The 11,375-nt window shown below is 42.1% G+C and overlaps 1 protein-coding gene across 2 annotated transcripts; it reads left to right on the top strand.

Moving 5' to 3' along the window:
• The first annotated feature begins 7,244 nt into the window (after positions 1–7,244).
• On the top strand, positions 7,245–11,375 carry LOC307255933 (uncharacterized protein CXorf38 homolog). 2 transcript variants are annotated; one of them, XM_080034764.1, is made up of 6 exons: positions 7,245–7,460; positions 7,563–7,697; positions 9,490–9,612; positions 9,823–9,972; positions 10,216–10,416; positions 10,758–11,375. In XM_080034764.1, exons 1-6 carry the CDS (start codon positions 7,254–7,256, stop codon positions 10,866–10,868), a joined length of 927 nt encoding a protein of 308 aa, XP_079890890.1. In that variant the 5' UTR covers positions 7,245–7,253; the 3' UTR covers positions 10,869–11,375. The 2 variants fall into 2 exon arrangements, with proteins under 2 accessions (XP_079890890.1, XP_079890891.1); XM_080034765.1 differs by lacking the exon at positions 9,823–9,972.

The raw sequence follows: 11,375 nt of genomic DNA, 5'->3' as shown, positions 1-11,375 counted from the left end.
AGGATTGTCAGGCTCCTCTGTCTGCCTTTGAGACTCTCTCTCTCTCACACACACACACACACACACTACACACATTTCACCTTAAGCCTTTTACTGTCCAGAGTGTCAGCAGCCATCTCCTGCACCGTGGCCTGTCACACAGAGTGAGAGAGAGAGAGAGAGAGAAAAGACGCGCAGGAGGGAGGGGTGTCCTTGAAAGAGGACAGAGGTGTTCGGCTGGATCTAATGTGACGAAAGCAACAACTGGATCTTACACACACTCCAATGCACAAACACACACACACACACCACTGCTGTTGTATCAATAACATTCCTCTCCAGGAAAAACCGCAAAAATAAATTCACATGAATACACAATTTCGTCTGACTAAATCCGGTTTGTCCCGTTTCAACCCTCCACGGGCCCCAGCCTTTTCATATCATCACCAGTGTAGGAAAGGAAGTTTCAGAGTGCGGCCCGGGCTCTCTGCAGTGGGGCCTCAGCAGCATCATTATCATCAACAGCGGGCCCTCGTAGATGCACCAGCACAAGATCAAAGGAAAGCCTCTCAATCTTCTCCCCTCACTGAGGCAGCACAGAGCTGCTCTATAGCTGGCATCTTGGTCCTGCGATAATCCTCCCATTGATCTACTTCACAGAGTTCAGTCTGCGCCGAGGCTTCTGGGTTGGAGGGTTAAAGATGCCCAGGAATGTCTGTCAGAGTTTGCAGCAGTGGGTGCCAGATCTTATTAAGCCGCAAGCCGGCCGAGCCTTGATTTTTATACAGTGTCCTTTTTTTTTCTTCTTCTTCTTCCTTGAAACGTATTTTCAAGGTGCTTTGCTTACATGAGGTAATGTGAATGTTTTATGAGGGCTCCCAGCATTTGCATAGATTCCACCTACATCATCATTTAGGCTTTTGTAAAGGATACAAAAGTAGGTTATGTGTTTAGTACAAGCAATTAAAAAGCATATCCGCCGCAACGTGTACAGGCACGGAATAGGGGGGGAGCAAATTAATTCACCTTATTTTCTAGTTCCTTCCTTTTTCCCTTTGAAGTCCATAAGGGAGGGAGGTTAGACTGGGAGGCGGAAGGAGAGGGTGGAGAAAGAGGATGAATACAAGGAACAATGGACCAGAGAGCCATTACCTCAGCGCTGCCACAGGGCCTCTCCACGTCGCCATCTACCGGTGGACTTGACGAACTGCCACCTCGTCCTTCACGCTTCTGCTGACTGGCACTGCTGAGTTGACAACATGAACGTGTGTTGATGTAGCTGTAGCCTATCATCTGTTGTAACTTCATAAATAACTAGAATTTTCAAAAAAGAAATATTTAAGTAGCATTGTATCATCACCAATGACCAAAATGCATGAAGCTAGTCAAAGATTTGACCTTTGTTTAACATATTTCTTGGTGAAATTGTTGGCAAGGTTGTTGTCTGGGTGATACGCTATAATACATTACCATTTCCGTAGGTCTTGGAAGGATGTCAGCTCTACAGTAGCCTATACCGCTCTCTTGTCTCTAAGTTCAGTGCCGCATAAAGACTAGGAGTAGAGGTAAGTTACTGCCTTTAGCTTGGAAATAGCCCAACACAAAACGCATGGTGAAACTACAACTCATTTGACTTTGTTTTTTACACAAATTCTAAACAAACGCGAGATAACGTGGTAACTAGTGAGCTTTAGTGACACACAGGTCAAACTTTGGGCAGAGCCAGGCTATCTGTTTTCCCCAGCTTCCACTGCTTATGCAAAGCTAAGTAGTTGCTGGCACTTCGTAGAGGGGTTCAGACATGATGGCAGTGTCTGCGATCTTCTCGTCGCATTCTAGGCAAGAAAGAAAATCAGCTTTTCAAAAATATCAAAATATGACTTTAAATAGGGAGCCACAGCAAGGACTCAGTTAGCTCAGCTTAGCACCAACGCTGGGAGCAGGGGGGTTTCAAATAGTCCAGCACATAAACCCATGTAAACCACAGCTTACTGCTTTTAGAAGTTAATATCAATATGTATTAAACAACCAAGATACAACATTATTAAGTGACTTTTAGCAGTTCTTCTGGTTTACCCCGTTTTCCCTCTTTATCTCCATATTTAACATACAGATATGACACTGCTATATCAATCTTCTCAGCTAACTCTTCTTGACAAGAAAAATTAGTTTTTCCAAATTGTCAAACTATTCCTTTAATATTTATTATTATTATTATTATTATTATTATTATTATTATTTATAGTGCTTTAAAGTGGGTTACATTATTGAATTTAAAAGACTTTGGTCAAAGTGAGGCAGGTGCTAAGACTACATAAGCCCATATGGATGAGTCATAAAGAGACACAATGACTGAGCAAGAAGGTGGTTCAAGTTGTTGAGGCATGTGGTTTGGTCAGCATGGATTATCGTGAATGTTTTTTTTATTTGCTGCCAACTATGAAAGTGTAGGCCCTGCATGTTGGATGAGATTTACTGCATTTTTTGCTTCATAAACATTATAAAGACTCTTAGGCCAACTCAAATACACACATCCACTCACACGTGTCCGTCTTAACCATACAATTTTGAAAAGCTTGGCGAAATGCGTTGATAAGCAAGAGCACACACACACATGCACACACAAACACACACACACACTGCAGTGTGTGAAATTGGGTCAGCAGTGGAGAGTGGGCTTTAATGCTGAGCACATACGCTCTCTCAAACTGATCTGCATATTCATGTGGGTGGCTATCAAAATTACACACACACACACACAAGTAGACACACAGACACATGCACGTACATAAATAAGTAGCCTACATCATGCATGTACACATTGTCCTAAACTTATCCATCCCACACGTGCCCACATGCAAATGCACACACACACACACACACACACACACACACACACACACACACACACACACACACACACACACACACACACACACACACACACACACATATATATATACACAGACAACAAAGCACAAAAAGAGGCCTCAATCTCATGGATATTGCAACTGTCAGGGAGCCACAGGGGCCTTTATGTTCCACTCATTCTAATTCTGTGGCTAAAAATGAGCTTCTTCCTCTTCCAGCTGTACCATGTCAATAATTTTCCTCCTTTTGCTTTCACTCTTCTTCCCCTATTCCCCCTCTTTCTCCCACGGGCAAAAGCAGCGGCCATCTTTCAGAGCAGAGCGAAGTCCGCCTGGAGCTGGCTGTGACATGAACTTGTGAGTGAGTCGTAACATTGATTGTCAAAAGTGTTGCAGGCGCTCACACATAGATTCTGCACTTGCAAACAGATTAAAACAATAATAATAATAATAATAATAATAATAATAATAATAATAATAATAATAATAATAATAATAATAATAATAATAATAATAATAATAATAATAATAATAATAATAATAATAATAAATAAATAAATATATATATTTTATAACACCATCACCGGGAATCACTCTGCAGTCGAGGTCAGAAGGGCTTTTGGAGAAAGAGCGGCAGAGTGAAAGAAAAAGGTGTGAAAGGGAGGATGCAAGGGAAGGGATGGAGGGAGATGGAAGTCTCTCCCTGAAGGATATACTTGTCAAAAAGCCCTACTTTGCGTTTCTGACTCTTTTTTTTCAGTCATGAACAACAGTTTTCTCTGACAAAGCATTTTCCTGCTTATTTGCAGACGGAGGGAGGAGACTGGGCTCAAGTTGGAACGTGAGAAACTGAAAGGATGTAACAAAGGATTCAGAGCCAGTAAGCAGATAGCTCTTAAGGCCGCTAGGGACAGGGGAGGGGAGGGGGGAGAGAAGGCTGGTGTTGGTGCTGGTGTCTTTTGAAGAGGGAGACGGTTGGGGGAAAAAAGAAAGGAGGAGACGGAGAGAATGAGACAGAGAGAGAGTATGTGTGTGTGTGTGTGTGTGTGTGTGTGTGTGTGGGTGTGGGTGTGTGTGTGTGTCTCCTGTGTATGTGTTTGGGGACCCACACAGTGAGGCCTGAACATGTGATTTATTTCAGAATACTAATGTCTCTTTGATCTCCTCTGCTTAAAAAAAACCCCACCCTGCTGGGACTGTGGGCACACAGACACACACACACGACACATGCACACAAATGCATATATGTATTTTTATACACACTTGCACACACACACACACACACACACACACACACACACACACATTAATATTGTTGTGTCCCCCCGACTGACTGCTGAACAGGGCTCATTTATGCACACACACACACACACACACGCACGCGCACGCACACGCACACACACACACACACACACACACACACACACACGTTCAGTGACACACACACACTTACTCCAGGGTGTCTAATCTACTTTAACTATCGTCAAATCCATAGAGATCCAATTACAAAGATAGAGGGATATTTGTTTTTCTCTGTGCATCCTAAAAGACTAATTAAATGTTCATGTAAAGATGAAATTATTTGATACAACACAAACATCTTTTCATTTTCATAATTGTAATCTAACATGTTTTTAATTGGGGATCCTGTGACTCTTCCCTACCTATTTCTGCTGCATCTCTAGGCCTGTTATTCTGCACAAAGGACTTAATAAGACTGGTGACGTGCTCTAGTTACCGTTGTTTCTTGTATCATCCCATAATTATTCCAAGTCGGGGTCATGGGGCCGAGAGCATTTCCCAGAATGCACTGAGCATAAGGCAGTCTATCAATTAGCTAACAACAAATACAGGCGGACAAATATCTAACACAAATGCTGACCTTTGAGTCCTCTTGAGTTGTTTATCTTGTGTGTGTCCCTTTACCCTGAACGAGAAAGAAGAAAATAGAATAACTACATCAGATGAAGTGCATTTTTTAGTGTTACACAATGGGAGATGGAGTAAGTGAAGTAAACAAAACAACATAGCTGAAAACGGTCGTGTAATGCCATTTCCAAATCCTGGAAATCCATCCAAAAATTTGACTCAAACTACAAATGTCAACCTCAAGGTGGCAGTATTGAAAAGGTAAGCGGATAACCAAAGTAGGTGAGGGTACATCATCTGGGGACAATGAATGTAGAACATTTTCTGGCAATCCATCCAATGAATAGCTGTTGAGAAATGTCAGTCTTAACATAAGTGATGTGCACACCGACATCCCTAATGGCATGCCTCTAGCATAGCTTTTTTTAAATTCACTGTTGCTGTATCCACCGTTTTTTTTTTGTTGAGAAATGATCAGACTCACCACATCCATTTTGCCCAATCCAAGGCTTTTTATTGTTGTTTTTTATTTTCCAAAAACATGAATTCAATCCTCTTTTGTCAGCTGAATATCACGTGTTGGATGTTGTTGACGCAACCTTGGCACCAAAGAAAGTTCTCAAAATGAACCAATTTCAGAGTTGTTAAGAAACCCAGTATGCCTACTCTTCAATTTATGATGTTTTCTACATCGTCTGACTTGTTTTGACCTTTTTCAAAATTGCAGTACAGCTATGGTAGTCTTATTTCATGCTGTCTACTCCTATTCCACCTATTGATTTTCTACATGTCCCAAAGTGAGCTCGGATAAACACCAGCTGTCAACTGCGGAATACAGTATATGTACAGTGTACAGAATATGAATAAATGTATAATGGGTTGCTTGATAAACTAGTATCTCACTCTCCTCTATACATTTTGTATAATCGAAATTCCATGCAGGTTGTCAGCTACCGAGAAAAAAAAAAGGCTGTTTATCTCTTGGTTCTGCGTGAGGGGCACAGCTGGATAAGGTGTTGTTTTTCTTTTGAGCCCCTCCTGTGCTCACAGTGATCCCCTGCTCTGCCTCCCCCCTGCCTTCTCCTGGGTCTGCCAGACGAGACGCTTCAAGCCCACTCCACAGCTGTGGCAGACTGGAGTCATCAGGAGACAAGCCAGCGTCTCATACGAGCGACTGTAGGTAATTCCAGTGTCGAATTCCTGAGCCAGGCTGATGCTCCATGATGTTCCCTTGTGTAATATTGTTGTAATGCGAATTGGATTTTGGGTCACTGGCATTTAGTCTCACTATGCAAATTTAATTTACTGTAAGAGTATTTTCTTTGTGGTGCATATTTAAATAATTGATGGCTTGTCTAATTAATACCCTAATACATTTAATACCTTCTTCTGGTGTTCTGCCTGTTCTCTAGTACTGAGGTGCTTTACATGAGGGGGAAATATCAGTATTATTGAAGGGCATTGCCAAACCCTGACATTTACTAGACGTTGTAAACAGCTAAAGATGATTCTTCTTTGAAACCTGGGGCTAGGTTGAAAATAACTTGATGTTGTCTAAGTTTAGACATTAACACAAAAAAGTTTCATAAATACACAGTGTACGTCAAAAGCTTTTTTCTTTAAGTTGTTGAAGTCTTTAAGGTTGTATTTCATTATAACAAGTGAAGCATGTCTTGAATAAGGTGGAGGTTACCCTTGTCTCAGTTGATACATGGTATCTGTCAGAAAGCCCAGCTCCTCCCTTGATGAACACCTCTCCGTGGCAGCCTCAGGGCCATCAGTGCTACAGCTGCTGGCCCGGGCTCTTCTGGGTGTTGCTACCTTCCTCTTCACAGCAGACAGCAGATGCAGCAGCTTGGTGATGCCACCTCTCATAAGGAGATGCTCTCAGGATGGCAATGCAAAGACTCCAGCAGGTTTATGGAATCAGACATGGATATAAATACATTATTAGACAAAGGCATGGATGATCTTATCGTTATTTTTTGCGGCCACACAAGGTGTTGTACTACTTACAACATTTTATACCCTGCAACAACTGCAGACAAAATGATGTGTCAAATCAGGTGTGTGTGTGTGTGTGTGTGTGTGTGTGTGTGTGTGTGTGTGTGTGTGTGTGTGTGTGTGTGTGTGTGTGTGTGTGTGGTTTAATTCAGGTGAACTGACCCTGCAATGTCAAACATCCATCCCCTTCGACCCCTCCACTTAACCAAGCTATAGACTTCCATTTTCTACTCTTCCCCAGCCAGTCTGAAATATTGCCCCCTAAAATCATATATTCGGAGATGTGCCCTCAAACTCACTCATCCCTACAGAATGCATGGGCTTCTCGTAGATCTCTGTCGCCAGCTGATGCTGCTGAACCCACGGTATTTTAGACAGTGTGTGAGATCTGAAACTGTCTGACTGAAGCCTTTCCAGAGTAGACGGCGCCATCCTGTGGCTGCTCTGTTGTTAGCACTGAGAGGGTGGAGTCAATAGTGGACTTTGTCTGTTTCTTTGGAATGATTATTTCAAACAGGAAGTTTGGCTAACATGGGTCTTGAGGAACTAGCGGTCCGTCTCAACGACAGTGACTATATAAACTGGCTGAAAGCAGGACGGTGTCTGCTCATACTGAAAGCGGCGCTGCACCCCTTTGTCACACAGCGCACGAGAGCTTTCCACGGAAACCTGCTCAACCAAGACTCTCTTCTAAAGGAGCCGTGTGCTAACTCTGCATGCAGACCGAGAGGGAATACGGTTAGACTAGTTTTGGGTTAATTTTATAACTCTTGTAATATCACTGTTTTATTTATAAAGTATTCAATAGTAACTTGTGTGTGTGCGTGTGCGCGTGCACAGCTTTCCTCAGCATGCAGGGCGTGTTCCCAGTGGCAGACAGTGATCCTCAGACACCACAGACAGCGCAACACCACAGTGAACTGGGGCAACTGCTTCCCTCCTCACTGGAGGACAGACCACTGGGAACTGGCCAAGGTGGTGCACAAACACACACAAACTACCCACACTTAAAATAAGCCACTGGCCTTTACTCTTAATTTCTTTATTTCACTGTCATAGTTTTATTGCGCAATAGGAAAAACTACTGTTGCTCAAGGAAATGTTGTGATATTAGATATTTAAAGGAAACTCCTCTTTCCACCAAATGATTTCACTTCAGACTGATAGCAGACCACCTCAGAGACTCTCACTATCAGAACAGTCTGATGTGTCATTTCAAAATTGAAGGTGGAGTCAGCTTTTTCTGGAGAACGCTTCTTTTCAAAATCCCTTTTTGTAAAAAACAGTAAATATCTCCTCATCATCCCCCCGTTTTGACAAAAACTGAGTTTTGACAGCAAGCGTTGTGCAGAATCGCTGACTCCACCAAAAATGTCATATATGAGCCATGTTCCCTCTAAATTCAGATAATTCCCAAACGACATCCCCACAACCATCATATTTATCCCTAAAAGTGGTAAACAGGGTGCTACCCACACCTCCTGTATCATGCCAACTGAACTCTGCCAGGGTCCTCAGCCAGAGAGAGACTCACTGTCTCACCTGAAATTGCAAATTATAAAATGCTCTCTGCCACAGGTGTGTCTTCATCATTGAGCTGATTGTCTCTTTGGGAGGATGCTGTGGAAGATGCTTACCAACAGAAAAGGCTGAGATACTCCAAAATATCAGCTGAGTCAGATGAGCGGGGTTGGGATGTAATAGTGCATCCAGTTGAGGAGGGGTTGGTTACAGGGACTTTGTTTGGAGCCAGTTTCCCCCTGCAAGGCTCCTGAGGGAAATAAGAATCACAGAGCAGGGCCCGGAGGCAATCAAAATGCCCGCCAATGCTGCTGAAAGAAGCAGTCACTCGTCGTGGCTGGAAAGAAGAGATACTGTCAAGTGTGCTGCCAAGTGACCGTCTAGAGACAAACCATTAAGACATACACACCCAGGTCTGATCAGCCTGCCGTGGGCCTGCCTCTATAGAAGGTGTATCTTAATTAAAAAAAAAGATGTGTAATAATGGCCGTAACCTCATCTAGAAGTCATATTTGAGAACAACCCCAAGTCAATACTGAAAGACGTCAGGGTTTGAATTAAGAGGGAACATAGCTCATGTATGATATTGTATGGGGCTCTAATTGTGAAAGAACTGATATTGCCCGAGTGACACTCTGGGGTGGTCTGCTATCGCTAAAGTGAAATTGGTCTGTGTGGAATCAGGGCGTTTCCTTTTGATATCCAGTTGACATCAGTGGTAGCACAACTCATACGTGGCATGTTATTAGGCTTTAATTTAGAAACTCTTTGATTATTTAGTTTGACTTACTATTTGGGAACATTATTTACACAATTTAAATGACAAAGCCTAGAACATCAAACCCTCAATTAATTGTTCATAATAATAATAGCAGGCCTTAGTGTTTTTTATGGTTAATTATGTAAATTCTATAGTATTAATTAATTTAGTTTTCTGTTAAGTCATTAATGCATTTTTATTCGTAAATTTGTTTATTCGGTCATTTACAATGGACGGACTTTATCATGTTTACATTTATTTTAGAATATATATTTATAATTTTTTTAATACACACTGTAACAATAATGTCTAGTACATGCACAAACCACAATACCAAAGGGCTGGCTAATTTGACCATAGTTTTGGAAGTGTGTAAACTGGCTTTACTGCAGTACATGAAGTCAGGTATGCTACACTTATTCCCATTGGAATCATTTAACTTGTCTCTCTCTCTCTCTCTCTCTCTCTCTCTGTGTCTTTGTGTAGGCCTACATGCCGCGGGGTCAGGGCAAAGTGAAAGGGGCAGACCAATGCGATGCCTCTGCTCTGCTCAACCTCATAAGCCACTGTGATTGTTTCCATACTGTGGATCTAAAAGTTGTAACAGAGGTAAACATTTATATTGTTTAATCTTGAATGCCATGCTACTGTTGGTCAGCCAGTCAAGTTGTCAGGTCAAGCTCTTTATTCCATGCATGAAACTTTGCGGGTTTAAGCCTAAAAAAAACGAAATATACACTCTCTCTGTCAAAGGAAAGAGACTGGATTGGATGACAGAGATGTTTTGTAACGTGTGTGCGTATGTGTGTGTGGTTCCAGGTGATCCGTTACAGAAACGAGTTGATGCATTCTTGTGAGCTGTGTGTGAGGGATGAATGGATGAGACACTTCCAGGTCGCTCTGAAGAACATCTTGCGGCATTTTAGCCACGTACCACAGATGGAAACAGCTGGCCGTCAGATGGAGGAGGTGAGCGTGTGTGTGTGTGTGTGTGTGTGTGTGTGTGTGTTTTTCCAGGTCCTCACTTCTTCAAATGCCTATTTCAGGTTAGGGTTATTGTAAGGGTTGGGGTAATGCATTTAGTTTTGATGGTTAGGGTAAGGGGCTAGGGAATTATGTCAATTTGTGTCCTCACAGGTATAGGTGTCCAAGTGTGTGTGTGTGATCTCAATCTTGTCATTTTGCATCTCGGTGTGCATTTACTATGTCCAGATGCTGGCGGCCGACTTGTCAATGCAGGTTTCTGGTTTGGACGGAGTGGATTCGGTTGACCTTGATGGAATAGAGTTTGATTCTGTCAGTCAACAGGCAGAGACCAGCGCAGACTCAATCGGCCAATGGGAGGCTGAGTTGCTACAAGAGAGGCTGCAGGAGTTGCTGGGTGCTGATGATGGTGACGACGCAAAGACACAGGTGCGGAGAATGAACTCAGATGTCCATGAGCATCTGTACATTCTAACATTATGGAGCGGGAAAAACATTAGTGTAATCATTTCATTGGGCCTTCATTATGTTTGTACATTTGTGTATGATACCACACTCTATTGAAGCGATTGCCGCTTTAATCCGTAAATAAGTTATGGGCAAAAAGTTATTACATTTTGTGACATTATCAATCAGTTATTACATTTTGGGTTTTATTTGATTTTTTTATTACATTTCGGGGGCTCTTACACTCCCCGATACCCTGATAAGATTCATATAAGGAATTATGTCACATGACTTCAACCCACTCTCTGTCTATTGCTCCTTAGGACATTGAGCAGTTGAAGATGCTGGGTGGTTTCCTGCAGGCCAACACAGATCTGAGCCAGAGGTTTTCTACAGAGCTCCGAGCCATCAAGTCACTGGAGGCCAGAGAATGAGAAGGAGGAAGAGGAGACAAAGGGGAAGAGGAGTATATTGTGCACCATCTTTATATTGAGCATTTGAAATCGGTCAATGTTGGAATTTCAGCAGAAAAAGAGGGTTTTGTGACAGCTTGTCCATGTATAGTATATAGTGATAAAGCCTGTAAACCTAAATCCACAAAAAAAGTGATTGATAGATATTGTCATTTAAGTTTGATGAACTTTACAGAAATTCAGTTTAGATGAGGCGGGCTTTGCTCTGATTCTTATGACACAATAGGTGTGTTGAACCAATCAAAGCAGTTCTCTGCCCGAACGTTCTATAAAAACAATTACTGTTGACATTGATTTCGGCCACCCCCACACAGTCTTGTAAAATGGTCTAGACAGTAAAGAAGCCATTGTTTTTACTGAGTTTTATAATATTTATGAACATTTATTTTTTTCAAAATATTTTTGTAAAAGCTTATTGAGACCCACAAGACCAGGTTTCCAGAGGCTTTAAAGTTACCTGTAAATAAA

The sequence above is a fragment of the Ammodytes marinus genome, assembly GCF_949987685.1.
Source record: "Ammodytes marinus genome assembly, chromosome: 9".
NCBI classification, from domain to species: Eukaryota; Metazoa; Chordata; class Actinopteri; order Uranoscopiformes; family Ammodytidae; genus Ammodytes; species Ammodytes marinus.
Note: the sequence above shows the minus strand (reverse complement) of the source record. Positions and strands in the feature narration are given on the sequence as shown.